Source organism: Hirundo rustica, chromosome 10 (assembly GCF_015227805.2).
Source record: "Hirundo rustica isolate bHirRus1 chromosome 10, bHirRus1.pri.v3, whole genome shotgun sequence".
Lineage (NCBI taxonomy): Eukaryota > Metazoa > Chordata > Aves > Passeriformes > Hirundinidae > Hirundo > Hirundo rustica.
This window is the reverse complement of record NC_053459.1, coordinates 18,990,698-19,009,058: the sequence shown is the minus strand read 5'-3', so window position 1 is coordinate 19,009,058 and position 18,361 is coordinate 18,990,698. Positions and strand designations below refer to the sequence as shown.

The 18,361-nt window shown below is 42.7% G+C and overlaps 2 protein-coding genes across 7 annotated transcripts in view; one reads left to right on the top strand and one right to left on the bottom strand.

The window, feature by feature from the left end:
• USP13 (ubiquitin specific peptidase 13) overlaps window positions 1-8,597 on the top strand; it is a 49,799-nt gene extending 41,202 nt beyond the window's left edge. Inside the window, exons 17-21 of the mRNA XM_040073961.2 lie at window positions 412-555; window positions 1,532-1,698; window positions 2,165-2,327; window positions 3,919-4,003; window positions 4,612-8,597. Of these exons, the coding sequence (XP_039929895.1) occupies window positions 412-555; window positions 1,532-1,698; window positions 2,165-2,327; window positions 3,919-4,003; window positions 4,612-4,705 (653 nt within the window). The 3' untranslated portion in view covers window positions 4,706-8,597. The remainder of the gene's footprint in view (window positions 1-411; window positions 556-1,531; window positions 1,699-2,164; window positions 2,328-3,918; window positions 4,004-4,611) is intronic.
• Window positions 8,598-10,809: 2,212 nt separating this feature from the next.
• The window catches only part of PEX5L (peroxisomal biogenesis factor 5 like), a 108,096-nt gene continuing 100,544 nt past the window's right edge, over window positions 10,810-18,361 (bottom strand). For all 6 annotated transcript variants that reach the window (XM_040074466.2, XM_040074468.2, XM_040074470.2 and 3 more), the window contains 2 exons: window positions 17,880-18,037; window positions 10,810-17,253 (listed from right to left, as the gene is read on the bottom strand). In XM_040074466.2, the coding sequence (XP_039930400.1) occupies window positions 17,049-17,253; window positions 17,880-18,037 (363 nt within the window). In that variant the 3' untranslated portion in view covers window positions 10,810-17,048. The remainder of the gene's footprint in view (window positions 17,254-17,879; window positions 18,038-18,361) is intronic.

The window sequence follows — 18,361 nt, the reverse complement described above, 5'->3', positions numbered from 1 at the left end:
AGAGGCTGCCAGACCTGGCAGCTGTCATTTCTCCAACCTGCAAGATCCTGCCTTTGAGAGGTGCCTGGTTTTGGCTGCTATCTCTAGCTGAGCTCAGCACCTGACTTCCTCATCCCTTGAAATCCAGGGCTGAGGAATTTTAAAATAAATAAAGTCATGTAGGAATTCATCAAGATTTAATGATCTGTGTGGGGATCTGTGTCTCTACTGAGACAAAAGATCATCAGTAAGTCCATAACAACTACTGTAATGCTTTGTGCAAGGCTGTTTTTTCTTGGCTGTGGGTTTGTTGAAGTACTAAACCAAATCCTAACAATATATCTGTAATATATGGCACTGTGAGTAGCAAAAAGAAATATTATACAATGGATGAAGTTAGACTTTTGTACTTTAGAAGGTCCTTTCTTGTAGCCCTAGATATTGATGAGTCTTCAGTCATGCAGCTGGCAGAGATGGGCTTTCCTCTGGAAGCATGTCGGAAAGCTGTGTACTATACAGGCAACCTGGGTGCTGAAGTTGCTTTCAACTGGATCATTGCACACATGGAAGAGCCAGGTCAGTGACTGGAGGGTGTAAGTTAAACTCAGCTCTTGGTTGTGGATTTTGGCAGTCAGTAGAAATTTTATGATGTGTGACAGAGAAACAACGGCCCCCCCTTCCCCACCTGGGAAACCTGGAGGTGTGAGTGAATTTTCCTAAGCTGCTCCTGGGATGTGCAGATCTTGACCATTATGTGGTATCCTCTGCCTAGAAGAAGACAACAAAGTAAGCTACACCAGAAGTCCTGTCCTCACCACTGGTGTGGGCCAGCTCTGTTTCCACCCTTTGGCTAGGTGCGTGCTGCTAAGGGGGAAGCTGACTTGTGACCAAGTGTAAGTACAAAGAATCCTGTGGTCTGGATGCTTTTCTTCCATATCAGCCTTCTCTAGCTCAGGCTGGAGCATTCATGCCATACTTGGGCTGTCTAGAGATGGATAGGGCTGCTAGATGTTCCCCACTTCCTGTGTTTCATCCATGCAAAGTTTGGACTCATGATTCAGCACTGAGCACATCTGAGTACTCCCTTGCCAGGAAATTCCAGATTTGGTTGAGTTCACGCTTCACCATGAGCTTTTGTGTTGCTTGTGTAAGTGGGGTATGAGTTTCACTTGGGCTTAGCAGACGTTTTCAGATATGGAATCAGTTCATTTTACGTCTGTGCACTTGGGTTGTCTGATATCCTGATGCCGTCATTGCTTCCATACCAATATTTGCTGCTTTCCTCCAGTTGTTTCACTTCTGCAGTGTGCCGAGTTATTCCATCCTGCTCATTATGAGCACGTGCACCAAGATATTTTGTAATGTGCACATTCATTTTGTTGTTTTTAAGGCTTTCCACACATCTAAGTCTGAATTCAGATGCCAGTGAAATGAACTTATATTGATTTCAGGACTGCTTTTGAGGTCCTGTGTGTTGTTTGTTTGTGTTTGTTGTTGACTTTCCAGTTAAGTGAGGCAAAAGAAGGAACTGATGAATGTTTGTTTGTTCCAGACTTTGCTGAGCCATTGGTCATACCTGCATTTGGAGAAGTTGCTTCCAGTGGGGCAGCTGCTTTAGGAGCTGTAGGGCTGGATAACCAGCCTCCTGAAGAGATGGTTGCAATTATCATATCCATGGGATTCCAAAGGAATCTGGCGATCCAGGCGCTGAAGGCAACAGTGAGTTCATGGCTTGTTGGTAGCACCAGGGTTTTGTCTCCTGCTCTGTGCTTTGTGCATGTGCTGTTCAGATGCCTTTGAAATGTGTACCAAAATCCAGTTAGTGGATGATGAGCCTGGAACTATCCTGGAAAAGCATGGGATGTCTGACTTCTCTGGAGTGGGGGAGGTGCTCTGTGTGTTTCACTGGAATGGTAAAGTGTGGAAGGCTGTGAGGAAAACGTGCTTTTACAACTTGTTGAAAAATAACCTGGATGCCTGGAGACTGTGTGTCTGCAAGATGAGAGCCTGGGGCAGTGGGTCTTAGTTGTGGGATTATTTCTTTTCCATCTGCCAAGCTTTTGCAGATTGCTTGCTGCATGCTATTTTCCAGGCAAGCAGAAGTATCTTACAATTTTTAAGTGCTATAAACACTTAGTATTAAAGTGGGTATTAAAGACTGCTCTTTTCATTGTTTGACTGGCAGAACAATAACTTGGAGCGTGCACTGGAGTGGATCTTCAGCCACCCTGACCCTGAGGAAGAAAGTGACCCTGCTTTGGACACCATGGATATGGAGAACCATGCCAATGCCAACATCCTTGCAGAGACAGGGTCAGAGGGACCCAGGATCAAAGATGGCCCTGGAAGTAAGTTCTGCTTCGGCTTAGACCTGGCTGTCATTTTGTTGCGTCACACCCAACATGTTCATAGAGCTCCTTCCTGTTTTGAAAGTAGTTATTGTGGGTGTTTTTGGACACGATCCACACAATTTACTTCCAGTCTTGTTTCTGGGGCTGGATCCTGCTCTGTGGGCTGCTGAGTTCTGTGGGCTGTATTTGCTCAGAAAACTCTCCTTGGACTCACTGTATAACCCAAGGCCAAAGTTTCTTGCTCCCAGAGCACACAAATCTCTCCTGGCCTAGGTTTACTTTTTGTTCTGTTGCTATATGATAAAAAGACAAAGAAAAGGTAGAATGTTTAAGTCTTCAGAGGCTGAGCATCCTAAAGACAACACTGCTGTTACAGACCACCTGAGTTTCTGTCCTCCTGTGGTCTGCTGGATTTGATAATCCCTTCAGCCGAGTTCCTTATTCACAATACTACAGGTATAGTTGGTATCCTGCATGTTTTGTTTTCTTTTGGTCGAGATTCTCTGTCATACTGCTGCTAAATAAACCACAAGATGGGGCTAATGTACAGCAGGCAAAGTTGAGAAGAACCTCCTGGAGGTGTCAGCACTGGAGTACAAAATCTCAGTGGCAGTGCTAAGGATGTCACAGAAAGTTTTTTGAAGGGTCTTTAGTGACCAGTTCTAATAACTGTAGTGCATTCTAAAATTCTACCTCTGATCTTGAATGTAAAGATCTTAGGAAAAAAAATTAGCACACAATTTGATTTTTGTGTCTGTGGTTGCTATGGTTATATTAACATTGTAAATATCAGCCTTAAGTCTTTTGGAGACATGGGAAACATTGATTATTGCTAGATTAAAAAAACAAAACAAAACAAAAAACAACCCAAACTTGGAATAATTATTTTTTGTGGTACTTAGTCTCTATAGACTGAGACCCTTTGCTGAGTGCCTGAAATCCTGATAACCACCATGATTCTGTAAAATGGCTCCAGAAATACCCTCCAGCAAAGTCCAGGCCATGTCCTTATGCAATATCCTGAAAGAAGGTAACCTTTTACTTTTATGATAATTCAGGTGAATGGCATGAATGGGTGAGGATCAGGAACCAGTGCTGAGTTCTCCAAGACTTTAAGCATAAAAGTTGTCCTTGTTTTAAAGGAAGAGCTTCCTTTCCTGTCCTCTCTTCTGTGGGCTGCTGAAATACAAACTTCTGTGTTTTTTTGATTTATAGGAGATCTGTGATCCCACGTATAGACATAGCTAATTTATCTGCAGAATGCACTCCCTGTTTGGCACTTTCTGTGGTGCTCTCTGTGAACTGGGAATGAATCTGCTGTTTTCTTTCCTAGCAGGGGCTGTGGCCACAGCCCTGCTGTATGTGCACAGGTCTCTTTGATTTGCATTGGTTTGATGTTTGACAGTGAATCTGAGCCACTAGCTGAGTTGGGAACATCAGTGTTAACAGAAACTGAGTTTGGGGATGCAGTGTCTGAGTTGGGAGTGCTCAGATGCTTCTCCAGTGTTAGAAAGAACATTTCCCCTGGAGTCATATTGCAATGATAGCAGTAAAAGACTTAGGGTGCCATTTCTATTTCTCGAAACAGGGTATGAGCTGTTTGGGTTCATCAGCCACATGGGAACATCCACAATGAGTGGCCACTATGTTTGTCACCTCAGAAAGGAAGGAAGGTGAGTGCAGCTGGGAGACACACATGGGATGAGCAAATGTTGGATTTGAAGCATCTGCACAGGGCAGGATGTGCAGTAACACAGGCTGTTACCATCTGTAGGTTTCCCACCAAAAAGATGAAAATTGTCACAGAAGTGGTGTCAGTTCTGATCCCACTGAAGTCTGTGCTGAAATGTTCCATTGGCTCTCCTGTGCTTGCCATTCCAAATCTCTGTTCAATTTGGGACATGGGTTCTGTATCTGGCTTGGTTTATCTGAGCTCTCCCCAGCTTCCTTTTGTTGCCCATCAATAGGAACCCATGGAGCCATGGGCTGATGCTGGTGTTGCGAGTACCGTGGTGCTGATCTTGGCTGGGATTTTGATATGTTCCCATTATTTGACATTGGGAATCCCTGATTTTCCTTCATCGGAGCTGTGACTACACATGCCTCAGCACATCCCTCCTTTTCAATTCCTGACTCTTCCAGCTGGTTCAGCCATTTCTCTGATCCTTTGTTCTCGTTTCAGTGCCTAATTTTAGATTTTAAACTCTTTGAGGTTTGGGACTGTTAAACCTGTGGTGATTTTTATACTCATGGAATGTAATCAATCTTGTTTTCCTTTCAGATGGGTGATCTACAACGACCTTAGAGTCTGTGCCTCAGAACGACCTCCCAAAGACCTGGGCTACATTTATTTTTACCACAGGATACCAAGTTAGGCCTCAAATCTATCACCTGGCCTTAAGAAGCCATAAGCCTTTTTAACCTGCCCAAAAAAAAGCGTACAATAAAAACCTAAAACCAACAAAAGACCCCTTAACCCTTGGACTGCCAAAAAGCAAAGGAAAACATGGGATGTTTATAGTGTATTTAAAACCAATCCTTTGATGCCGCCTTAAGTGTTAGACGGAAGATTTTTATTAGGTGCTGTATAGGACATTGTTTTAAATTTACACACGTGACAGGCCATGTGGATTTCTGGTGGAGTTTGCAGCTAGTGTGTGGAGAATATGGAAGCTTCAGTGTTGAGCAAGAACAGTTCAGCCCAGCTCCTGCCTGTCCTGTCTGTGCATCCTTTGAAGACCACAAACAAATATTTGTGTCTTTGGTGACTGGGAGCCTGTGTTTTCATCCAGAGCCCAGATCATGTAGAGAAATCATTTGAAGGGAGGGGGTTTGTGGCTGTTCTTCAAAGCAGAATGTCTTATTTCAGAGATTATTTTCAGTGCAGTGAGACAAGTCAGCTGAAGTTATATCTGTTGGAATCCAGAGGTACAGTATCTTGATTTGATTTTTCCATGCATAAGCCTAAGAGACTAATGGAGACAGGAGCAATCTCCTGTCAGTGCCCTGTACGGTTTTTTGCCAAAGAGGAATTTTATTTTTGCAGACATAGGTTTCTCCATCTTCACTTGAATGTTCATTTTGTAAGTTCTTCCAACAGATTCAGGAATACAGTTAGCTAAAAAAAGCAGACTTTCTGACTATGAAATTAAATGCACACCCTCAGGAAAGGCAAGGCTGTTATTTAAATTTTGTTTTCCTGTGGAGGAGGTAAAGAAGGGTTTAATGTCCCATTATGTTTATGTCAGGGAAATTTGTATATAGACCACTCATCTGGAATCAACTCCCTGTCAAAGTACTCGCAGTGCAATCCTGCTTTCTGCTAAAGATTTCTTAGATACTGACTTTCATATCTGAGTGGGGGAAATTGCTTAGTAAGTTTGCTGATTTATGGATTTACTCCTCTCTACCTCCCTCAAAAAACCAAAACAAAAAGCAACGAGAACAAAAAGCAACAAAAAATGCTGTTGAATTTTTGCTTTCTTTAAACTTCCAAATGCATCAACAATCTGATCTCTTCTACAGACACCTTCTGAGAGGGGTTTGATATCTCTGGCAGGGATGATGGGGTGGGTAGGCAGGGGCTGGCCTTTCTGTCTTTTTTTTTTTTTTTTTTTTTTTTTTTTTTTTTTTTTTTTTTGTGCTACTTAAGTGTTTTTCACAGGAGAGAATACGTATGTGGGTTTTAAAATTATATTTGAAAACACTCATTCTAGAAAAATTACAATGGTGAGTGCAAAACCTTTCATGATTTCGGAAAAAAAAGAAACCCAAAGGTTCACAGTGTTGGACACTGCTTAGAGGCTGTTGCTGGAGTTGCCTTGTACAATATTACCAAGACCTCAAAATAAACTGCAGCAGTCAAAAAAAAAAAAAATTTTTTTGCAGAGTGCAAGAGAGCCAGAGAGGTGTCATTACATTTTCTCTGCAGTTAGTGCCTGCAAGTTTTAACAGCAAAATTCAGGCAGCTACACACTATAGAAGAGAACCCAAATTAAAATGTGGTTATGAGAAGGGCATTTCAGTTTTTGCAGTGTCTTGGGGAAAATAATTCTCCCTCTGGTCATAAAGCCTCACACAGAGCCAAAAAACACGGTTGGTATTTTAATCAGGTTTTGATCTTAAAAGATTGTGAGAGAAATTCCAGTGCAATAATTCTGTAGAGTGTAAAGGTGTCTAATTGCTGGGAAGGCTCCCTGCATTTAGAGCTCTTATGGACACATTAGTGCAGTGTCCTGGCACATTAATGAGTGGCCCCTCTGAGATTCAGCTGCCTTGTGCTTATTGAGCCACCGGTTCTGGATGAAATAAAAGCTGCCAGTAAGTTCTTTCCTTCCAGATTTTGGATATTTGAGGACATCACCAGAAAGTGACAGGTTTGAAAATGGGATCAGCAAATTATGCACTGATACCTCTTCTATTTAAAGGGAAAGAGCAAAACTTCTGTATAGCTGTGTGATTTTTCATTCTGGCAGTAGAAAAAGGGAAAAAAGCCCTTTCCCCCCCACTTCCTTTAATTTTTCTTTTTTTTTTTTTTTAAATTCCCATGTGTATTCCAAGGCAGTTCAACACAGCAGCTTCCCTCTTGCCTCATGAACTTAAAGGGCTATTTAGAAACTACCAAGATCTGGTGGCTGCTGCCTTTTTATTTGGAAATGTTGGGTAAATAAAGGCCAAGTGAATAACTCCCATGTTCATTGCCCAGCTGGAAGCGTGGCTGGTCTTGTGGGATCAGGGATGGAGCTGGAGGCTTGTGAACTATTTGGTGCATCCCAGAGCTGTGATGGCTGTGGAAGTCCTTGGTCTCAGGAGGCACACTTGGAAGGTGATAAACTGGAAATGGTGGTTGAAAGGGGAGGGCCCTTGGCTGGCTGTGGTAAGTGAGTTGGAGCAGCTCAGATCCTGGAGTTCTTCTCAGTTTATCACTTCTGTGTTTTGCCTGCCCAAACCAAAGTTACTCAGGAGTGCAGGGTGCAGTTTAGGAGTGCAGGTTTTCTAAAATGTAGCACTTAAAAATATGTTAGAAAAATAAAATTATGTTCTTCAGTCAGGTGCTTGAGGAATTACCTTATTCTCTCCCAAAACAATTGCCTCCCTCCCTTTTTCAAGTGGCTGGTTAAGTTGTCTCCCTTTTGTGATGGGCTTTGTGTAAAGAACATCATGAACCTGGCGGAGCAGGATGTAAACTCCTGACTCTTCAGGAGCCTGATGGGAGGCAGATGAGTTTTGGTGGGCTTGGGGTTTTTTAAAACTCCAGCATGGCAGAAGCCCCTCTCAAACAGACTGATCTGCCAGGCTGTGCCTGCCACAATCTGAGTGTGCTGAATCGTGCCAGGGGCACAGCCTGGGCACACTCCCTGTGTCTGTATGCTGGAGAGTTGGGAGCTTATTGACTAAAAAAATGGAGGAAGAAAAATCACTGTGAGCTGTTTGAGACAATCTGACCTGAGAATCATGGCAAGCCAGGACCTGGCAGTAAATAATGCTCTTACTTATTTTTACTTTTTTGTATGATGCATTTAGGTTTGGAGATAGGATGGAAGAAAAACTCAGTAGCTTTTCCTTGATTTCCTCTTCTCCTCTCATTCCTAGCAGCATGCTGGATCCATAGACTCATTCTAAGTCACAATCTCCAGTCTCCCAAACAAATGTAGACACAAACTCCTATTTAATCTTCCGAGCTAAAATATAATTAGGATGAAAATTAATTTATTCAGAGCTGTGGTTTTAAAACAAGCGTAGATGTTTCTGAACTACAGTCACTTGTAGCTCTACTGGGTTCAGTGCCATTACCTCTGACTGACTTTGGTGTAAGTGAAACCAACTTCAGCCCAGTTCTTTGACTCAGGCAGCCTCCACCAGGTCACAGCACACATTCAGAATGTGGATGCATCCAGAACTCATCAGATTTCTTTAGAAACCTCTCCAACTGATTCCTTCTGTTCTCCATCCTGGCAGCAGCCATTTTTATCCCTTTGCTGTTTTCACGCATTGGAAGTCTATGCAAAATACGTAACTGGACATTTTATTGTTTTCCCTGTTGCCCTTCCTGCCTTCATGGCTGAGATTGGTGTCTGACTTTACTCACTCTTCAGTGGTTTTACTGTTGTATCCTGGAAATGTCTGTCCTGGTTTACTTTGCACCATTCGGAGTTGTTTGCTTGAAGCACTGTTAATTTTCTGGAGAGTATTTGTCTGAGATGAGAAAGGCTGTGAATGACATTGTTGCAACTGTTTTAAATTAAAAAGAAATATTCTCACATCTGGTGACTGTGTGGATTCTTGCTTCTTTATTCCTGTCTGAACTGAAGAGGAATAGACAGAATGTGTTTTGATGCTGCCTCTCCCTCTTTGTGGTCACATTTGGTGTTTTACTTAAAAAACCCCTGTGTAGGGAACAGAGAGGTTTGTGTGAGTCTTGATTTCTTGTGACTCCTGGCATCTCTGTGGATTAAAAAAAATTCCAAAAAACTCCCCAAGCCCTGAGTGGATATACAACATAAAAAACACCCCAAAACCCAGGTTTTAAGTTAGATTGGTATGTTTGTTTTTAACTTTTAGGCCTGTTGATGTTCTTTGATCACAAGGGTTGGCAATGTTTGTGTGGAATAGTGCTGTCATTTTACTCCCAATTCCTGCTTTATTTGTCTGTAGTTCCTCATACTCAGAAATTTCTTCTGCTTCTCAGTAAAGGAGAAGCCTGGTTACCTCATGTGTAAGGACTTGACATAAGAAATGTGACTTTTGGGATTCTGGTAGATGCAATAGGCTGAAAAAGACTGAGGAGTGACAACTTTTTATAGGATCACAGGACCAGCAGCTGGAAGAGAGGTAAGAGGTAAATCTGCTGTGCTCAGTGACACTTCCTGACATAGAAGTGGAGGACAAGTGACGTGTTGAGTGATAAGAAATGTAAAAAATGGTTCAGCTTCAGAAGCCTAAACTTAATTAATGATCTTTAGTTCTGGTTTCTCTTGTATCACAGATGTCCTTTGTGACCATGGCAACTCAAGCCACGCTGTTCACAGCCCTTGTGGCAACTGGAAGAGGTGGGAGGGTGGCCCCTGTACAGGCTAACGAGCCCTGTTCCGAGCTTCCAGGAATTTCCTGTATAGGATTTGTGCCTGCTAGCTTTTGCAGACTGTTTGTGGGAGGCAGTATTGGATAAGTGACGAGTTTCCACCCTCTGCTCCCCCTCACTGAGGTGAGAAGGAGCACTTTTGTGTCCCTCAGGTCTCCCACAGGCTTAACCCGAATAAGGGCAGCACGGACAGCCGTGGTGGAAGACAGATGTTATAAAATTATTGAAAACATTTACTGCATGACTGACAGCTGTTTGGAGTGGGTGGTTATGTTTTCAGTTGTCTTTAGCAGTGATTTTTGAGCAGTTTTGTATGGGGATTTGGTACTGATGCTTTTCTCCCTCTGTCTTTGGCTTTAGGACAGCAGCGCTGTGTTCCTGATCTGGATTCCCTATGGAGCACATAACCAAGGATTTTCCTGCTGCTGCTTTGTCAGTGCATTTGAGCAAAAAGCACTAAATTAACCTTAACATCTCCCAGAAAACACACCAGTGTCAAGACCCCACAGTTAATTTCCTCCTAACCTCGGGGTTGGTGTGGTTTTTGTCTGCTCCCTTTTGTTCCTTGGTGGAAGGTTCTGGTTAAAGCCATAGGTTTTAGCCAGTTGGTTTTCCTGACAGAGCTCTCCTCCTGCAGGCAAACCATGGCTGTGCCTTCTGTTTGTTTTTCTGGAGCAGCCCACATGTCCATGGAGAGAGTCCTTATTTTTCCGTAGCCCTGTGCTGTCACTGTCACAGCCCCTCGCTGGCTGTCAGCTCTTCTGCCCACAGCAGCACACAGGAATTTTTATCCCTCGTGGCTGTGCTTATGTTGGTGTCTCACAGGGAAAACACTGGGTAGGAATGACATCACCCTTGTCAGCACTTTCACCTCATCCCATGAAAGACAGAACTGAAAAACGCTGAGAGACAACTCCTATGGTGTGGCATATGGGAAATTCCTTGAGTAGTGATTTCAGCCACTGCATGTTGGCTCTGCTTTTCATAAAGGTTGGGTTGTGATATTATTACTTCCGTTTTAATTATTTCATGGTCTTCAGGAAAAAATCTTACCTACTTTTTTCCCGTTTTCTTCATATGGGCTGTATGTGCAGAACCCACTGGGCCAGGCCTCAGCTGGTATAAATTTCAGTTTGTAAGTAGAATTGATCAACATGTCGAAATAAAAATCAATTCTAAAAATAACTCTGCCTCAGAGAAACAATGAATTTAGGAAAAATGAGAACAAAAACATCATCTGGACTTAATTTTTAAGCAGAGAAGCATGTTCACTTGGTAAACAGTAGGATAGAAGACCTCATTGAAAAAAATCCTTTCAGTTGGAGACTTAGATCCCTCCTTTCAGTTTAAGTCATTGAAGTCAAGACCCTTTTCAAGTTGAAAAGAGATTTTGAAATATTTGAAGCCACAGACAAAGTTTATTTTTAAAACATATTTAAAAATTGCACAGTTATAAATACAGGTAAATAAATACAATTTAATATGTGGAAAAGAATCCAAGGAAGGCATGCTTCCATTACAGTACAAAAATACTACATTAAGTGTGGTGCTCTGCAAATAGTCATCTATGACCTTAATAAATTTAACACATCCAGTATGCACACCATTCTTTTTTCTTTTTTTTTTTTTTTTTGAGGAAATAGATTATTTTAAAGAGCAGTGCAGGGAAACACCAAATTAAAGCATCAGTAAACTATCGGTCTGTGTTTGATATTATACACAGCTGATAATGCACTAAGCATACAGAGGCAGAGTTACCTGCGGTAAGAAACGGACCTTTTCCCCCGTATGTTCTTACATTCAGATTCTGAATCTGGGTCAATATGAGCCTTGGTCAGGGAATGTAAACAGTCAGGGGTCGGGCTGAGCTCCCACCCTGGCAGCGCTGCCGAGCCCTGCCCCTGCGCTTCCCCACGGACACCACGAGTTCAGGGAGCACTGGAAGGGTGTGCAGCAGCAGGGCTCCTCAGGTGGCCCAGGTGAAAGTACCTGCCAACCCTGTGATCACTCCTTTCCTCTAGGCTGGCTTAAAAATAAAGCCAAAAGAACTGATGCAAGATTGCAAAGGTTTCCAAACGGTTTACAGCATATAGAAGAAGCCACACAGAATGCCTCCCAAAACTGTATAGATTTATTTTACTCTAGATATGTTATACTCTGATATATAAAATATATTTATAAATTATTTTTATTTTTCTGAATTTACAATAGCTTACTGATATTAAAAAGGCAATTTAAATTAAAGGTTTAGCCAATGTCGATGGCATTCTGTAAATGTAGAAGGGGAAAAGAGATCAAAGCACATCAAGTCTTGACCATGCAAGCTTGCTCAATGGGCTGTCACGTATTGCAAGCATTTGTAAAGTTACAGCGTATTTTAGGAAAATTTAGATTCCTTCTGTCCCTTTACCTTGCCTAATGCCTGTTACTTTCTGGGCTGAGGCTCTGAAACTTCCCGTGGATTCTCTGACATGCCTGGTTTTCATTTTGCCTATGTTTGTTCAAAGTGTCAGTGATCTCTTCATGCACGGTACTCCTGTTCTCTGACTTATTTCACCAGTCCAAAAATCAGTGGAACCATAATGAAGGAATCTGATTCTAGCCTAGGTAAGGTTTGAATAGTAGATAATACTGTATTGCATATCCACCTTTTTTTTTTTTTTTCACAACGTGCAGTGCATTTTGTCTTATCATTTTTGTGAATACTTGGTATATTATTAACATTTATTACATAAATTCACTGTACAGATTGCTAAGCTGACAACACTGGTGACCAGAAATCACATTTTTTTTTCAACTGTGCAGGTAATTCATGCGAAAATAACTAATACGTCTCGTTTTGCAGATGCATGTTTGGGCACAAGAGATCTACAACCGATTTATGCTTTGCTCCAATTTATGCTTTGCTCCATTTCTCACTGGCTCCAAGGGACAATGATTTAGGCCTCAGGCTTTGGCTGTGCCAGTCAGAGCAGCAGTTTTGATTTCTGCCACGGAGGCCCGTGCTCTGTGGATGTTCCTAGGACTCCTGGCTGTTCTGTGGTTGAGGCTAGAGATGGAAATGTGAAAATCCAATCAACCCAGCTTCACTGTGAAAGCTGTGCAGATTTAGCTTTCTAATTCTTGAGAGGGTACTAAAACATGTCTGCAAAAGCTGGTACAGTTGTCTGTTATTAGTTAAACACTTGGAGCAAACATGAACCCCAGCAACACAAAGTGAATTCTAAGGATGGGGTTTTAAAAGGGCTCTGTGTTTGGTCTAGCCTGTTCTAGATAACATGAGCAACTCAGATTTGATCCTGGCAAATGCAAAGGACTTGTAAAATGTTCCACAGATTATAGGAATCAATAGTTTAAGAATACCCTGTGTGTGAGCCTTCTGCATGCATTCTCTAAACACATGCTCAGGTAGCATTGCTGCATGCTCGGGGTTAATATTGCATAGTGGTTACTGGGTAATGTAGTTGCATGCAATATTGTCATACGAGGTTTTGTGTCATTTGAACCTCCCCCTTGATATTTTTACAAGTGCTGCGATTTATCAGATCATAAGAGAATACCACTGGATACAGATATATCTCTGTGTGTGCCTAGAAGTCACATCGGCTCTTCAAGCTGACGTAAACCAGTCTGGGGCCACGAGGCTCCTGTGGTCATTCCAGTTTAGAGAGGTCAGCCAGAAATGAGTCTTTTGCCTTCAGGGCAAAGCCTCGCTCCCTGAACAATCCCTGTGATTCCAGTGCCTGTTCAGCACGTGCAGTGCTACCAGAGCCAGCCCTCCTGGTAATATCTGCAAGTGAGCTGATCATGCAAAGTGCTGAGCACTCTTGTGCACGCTTACAGGGTTCAGCAGCTCGATGGATCAGGCTTCTAGGTCCTAACTATTCCTAAAGCTTTGCAGAGGACAAGGACAGTCCCAAGCTGGGGTTAGGAAAACATTATTTTTTAATTGCATTAAATATAAAATAGAAAAAAAAAATTCAAAACCTTAGAATCAGTTATCTGGCAGTGATAAATCACCTCTGGAAAAAGAGAGGTGTAACAGGAAAGGGAAGCAGGGGTGGGACATGGTGATACACCATTGCAGCACTCCAGTTGAGCCTCACCTCATAGATGCTCTAGAGCATCCTAAAGTGTGTGGGTCTCTCCTCTGCTGAAATCGGTAATCTGTACGTGAAACTGCTTCCCTAGACCTGAGCAACCTCGTGTTTGTGTCACCTTCCTGCCCAGGGGGGTGCTGACCTCGGCCCTGCAGTGAGACAGTGATGTCCCCTGCTCCCAGGCAGTGCAAGGAATGCTGCTTGCCATCCTCCTTCCTGCACACCTGGGCGAGGCAGGGATGGCAGGAGGCTTTCACTGGGTCGAGCTCGTGGGGAGTGCTGAAAACAGGACCCAGATTTGCTGTCTCTCACCCTCAGGCTCAATCTGCTCCTGTTCAGCACCTGCCTGATTTATCCCACCTCATGCTTGGTTAGAAGCACAAGGGGATGAATTTTCTCTTCAGGTTGTTAATATGCTGCAGCCTCCTCACGTTTCCTCTTGCTGTTTCAGGCAAATATACAAACTTGTCCTGAATGTTTAGGGAACGCCAAGAGGAGGTCAGCTCAAAGCTGTGTCTAATCCTGTCTGCTGCACTGACAGTGCTTGGCAGAGGGGGCTGAAGGAGGATGATAAAGCCCAGGATCCTAAGGGAGTGTCCAGAAGTGCCAAGAGTTGCTGGCCCTGACCTGTTAGAGTGAGGTGAGCTCAGTCTCCAGCCACTCCCCGACACTGACCAGTCCAGGGGTGTGAGATGTGCCGCTGTCCCCTGTCCCTGCCCTGCTTTAGCCTGCCCAGAGCCCCAGTCAGTGGCACACGCCTGACTGGCCATAGGCTGCCACAGCGGCAGAGAGCAGCTGTGCTGATCTCCAAGGTGTGCACCTCTGGGCAGGTGTGCTACCTCTGGAGCCCAGGTGCTGTGCAGCAGAGCCGAGATGGGCTGGGGCTGAGCCTCCCCAGGCGAGGCAGAGTTCAGCCCTGCTGAGTTGTCTCAAGGTTACACACACAGCTCCTGCCAGTCCCATGGGTGGGGACATATCTCAGCAGATAAATGTAGTTTTGAGCAGTGCATCCCAGGATAAATCAAAAGCTACCTAGTTAGTCTGGTCTTTTTGGAGAGGCTTGGACTTGCATAAGGTTTTCCTAATGATTTCTGTTACTCATCCACAGGCTGGAGGAGATGTTCAATGAACTGCCAAGAGAATCAAATACCTCTTGTCATTCCGACTCTGAGAAGTACATTTTTTTGGGTTTTTTTTGTTAATTTCAAAGATATAAAAATAAAGCCCCTGAACAGCTTGTTCCTCTGGGTAAGCACTGATTATCCTACACCACAGCACAAAGGATATTCTAGAAGAACTTGTGTGATGGCAGGGCATCAAGCAAAATCTAAGCACATATGCCTTTTCTTTACAGCCTCTTCTCAAAGCTGCCTCCCTTCTCTCTTATCACTTCCCAGATTCAATTGCACTGCACCTTCTGCTCTGCCTTATCAATAAAGAGCTGTCATCGCACGTCGCTGTCAAAGCAAAAGAGCAAACTGTTGTCAGCAGATATGCATACAGCAGCCCACTTAGCTAAAGTGACATTCCCAGGCAGTCCCATCCTTAGAGAAAGCTGCAGGGACCAGTTATGAAACACCTGATAGATGGACAGGAATATATATGTAAGGAATGAATTAATAAAGCACTCTTAAAAAAATTTTGGTAGCTCTTTTGGCACTTCTATTTAGTGGGAGAGAGTGAGGGGTAAGCTTTATATTTTTCTGATGGCAATTTTTATTTAGCAACCTATAGATGGTGATTAGATGCAGTGATTACACTGTCTTACATGGAATTTTCCTTTAAGTGCTGGCTCAAAATAACAGACAGCTGCAAGAAACTTTAGGTTTGTACTGGTGAAACTGTCCAACTCCCACAGAGTATCTTTCTCTGTGATATGTGCAGTTGGATTTCTTTTTTTATCCCACTGAGCTGGATTTTTCTTCTAATGTTGTTTATAGGAAATGTGCTATTTTTCCCACTTTAACACATTCCAGTAGCTACTCTGGACACTGAATTCCTGACCACAGATCAACACATCTAATTACACTTTTAATCTTTCACTATTCAGGAAAAATATTTAAATATCAGCAAGTGAAAATCACCTCCTAAATATTTCTCTTCCTTCTTTGATTGATGCATTCACCCTGAGCTAAATGTGTTTGATTGTAGCTGAATCAATCCACTCATCAGGGATTGGTTCTGCCCCAACCCTGTTCCCCATTCATCCAGCCAGGGAAAATGAAGATCATGTGTTTATATACACATTTGTAAGGATTTTCTCTGGTATCATGGAGGTCATGGAGACTTTTGCTGCTGTTTGCCATAACAGCAGGATCAAGCCTTGATCTCAATCCTACAAGCATTACATAGATCAATTTCCTTAGGGAAAGCTTTCCCTTGAGCATGGTCTGCAGGCAGTAACTCCTAGGAATACTTTTCTTCATTTGCAATGAAGATCTGTAGCTTGTTCTGTACTGAAATGACATCACTTGCATACAACATGTATGTGCATGCACATGCATGTATATGTGCAGTACCTGATGGATGCATATAATAATCTTTCTAGTTGTTAATGCAGTTAATATTGTTTATATTGTTATTTTTTAACATAAGAATATTGAAAACCCTCTCATTGCATTTCAAGAAATTATATTTGGTCCTCTCTGCCAGCAAGGCCATCCTGTACATTCCATTGTTGGTGACTAAAATAAAACCGTAGCGCTATTTTACAAAAAAGAAAGATTAAAGTGCATAAGTATACAGAAAGGTGCAGACCCTGCCACGAACTCCTTCAGACTCTCCCAGATATCTGGGACAGCTGGTTGGAACAGAAAAAATTCCAGTGCAAATTGCCTCTTCTGCTGGCAACACTTGGCTTCCCCAAATGTACCTGGGCTCATGCCACAGCCCCCCATGGACTGTGTTCCTCTTGACATTGCACATGGCTTATCAGCCTGCAGAACTGGGCCCAAATTAATCCAGGTACCTTTGCAAGCAAAAAATTGATTGCCAGCTAATAAATATGTTCAAAACAAAACACATCCTTTTTACATGCATGTCTTTTCAGAGCTGTGTTAAAAATGGACCTTGAGAAGACTTTTCATCAAAGAAAACCACAGGATGGGGAATCCCCACTGCGGGGCGAAGTGGTGTCAGCATAGTGCAATGAGCTACTAAGCAGGTTCCTTGGACGCACTGCTTGCCATTCTAACGTGCAATAACCTTTATCCAGGTTTCTTCTTAAGATACTTTTCTTTTTACAGCTGTATGTATATAGAGAGATATAGCTTGCATGGGATGAAGATTCTTCAGAAATTGCTATTTCACCTAGTTCAGGGCTTTGTCTGATTAGCCACAGCTCCTTTCAACCCTTTGAGTTTGAATTTATTTACACTGTTTTTGTGCTTTTGAACTTCTCCTTTATGAATAATATCTAAAGGAATTCCCCTACTGATCTAAGTCGTGATATTTTGGAAAATGTGGTCATCTGGGGATGAGTAATAAAAAAGTCTTCTGTTTCCTAATACAATTCAATCAATTTTTGAATCCTTTTTATTACGGCTCTAGATTAAAAGCTCTCAAGAGAATGTCTAGATCACCCACGTTGGCAGCTTGAAATAGTTCTGGCTGGTCCATCATAGACAGAGCAATCCGAAGTGCTGCCCAAATATTGCCTGATAGAGCAGGGTGGGGAACCTGCTGTTGATTCCTGCTTTTTCTTTGCAAGCTGAGAGCAGTGAGGAAATTGCTGACAGCCTCTCTGTAGGGAAGAAGAAGAAGCAAAAAAAAAAAGAAACAAGGAATATAATTTGCTTAACAACCACAGGCAAACTTTCTAAACTTCCATGACAGGCTTAAATACATTATTTTAAAATACAGTTCTTCAATCTCTTTGTGTTGTTCTTGCTCGATCAAGCAGGAGGACTTGCCTTGGGGTAACACAAAACTCAGTCTACCCAATATTTGGGGGTGCTGTCTTCATTGCAGCAAGGCTCCCCTTCATCTTCCCTGTCTTACCTGACAGCTGGTACCCTGGAATATCACCTTTATTGTTGAAGGATGTTTTTGATGGCATAAACTACTTGAAGCAGTTTAACTCAAGCTTCTCTTTTAAAGACAGGCTCTTATATTTTCTTTTACACAAGCTCTTAAGAGCAGGACTAACTTTAAGTGCAAGAACAACCTCACTGAGTATAAGAGTACTTGCATTTAGAGCTACAAAAATGCTTTTTAATCCTTTGTAAAAAATCACTACAACATTTTACAACAGCTGAGATCACGTAGCCATATTCTGATTATTTCTTCCTTAGATACCTCCAGCTTGAAAATGAATCCTCACTCGGCAGTTGTGATGCCTGGCTTTGTTTCCACGTTTTCCATACTCACCTGTAGGCCCCTAGGTTGATGCAGCTTATCCCCAGGTTGTATCTGGACCTGATGAAGCCAGGCTGTATTTCCAGAGCTCGTGTGTACGCCTCCACAGCCTCCTCGCTGCGATCCCCGTTGGCCAAGGTTGCCCCAAGGCGGTTCCATAACGTATAGTCCTGGGGAGAAAGGGAGTTTTCTACTGCAGCTGTCAAAAACCAGACAGAATATCTCATGTTTGGTTGTAAAGGAAGGAGGACTGCAGAAAACCATAGTATTGTGTCTTAATCGACAAGGAATGTGAGGTTCTGACTCGCAATCAAAGGCAACTTTATATATCTAATGCCATTAATCAGCACAGAGGTAGGAACTGGACAGGCATAAATCTGCTTCTAAACAGGGCTGTCTTGTAATTAACATTTCTATTTCGGGTCTTAAAATTTTAATGGCAGAAGTGGCATGTCATTAATAATAGCCCGACTCAGACAGGCAAAAGGAAATGG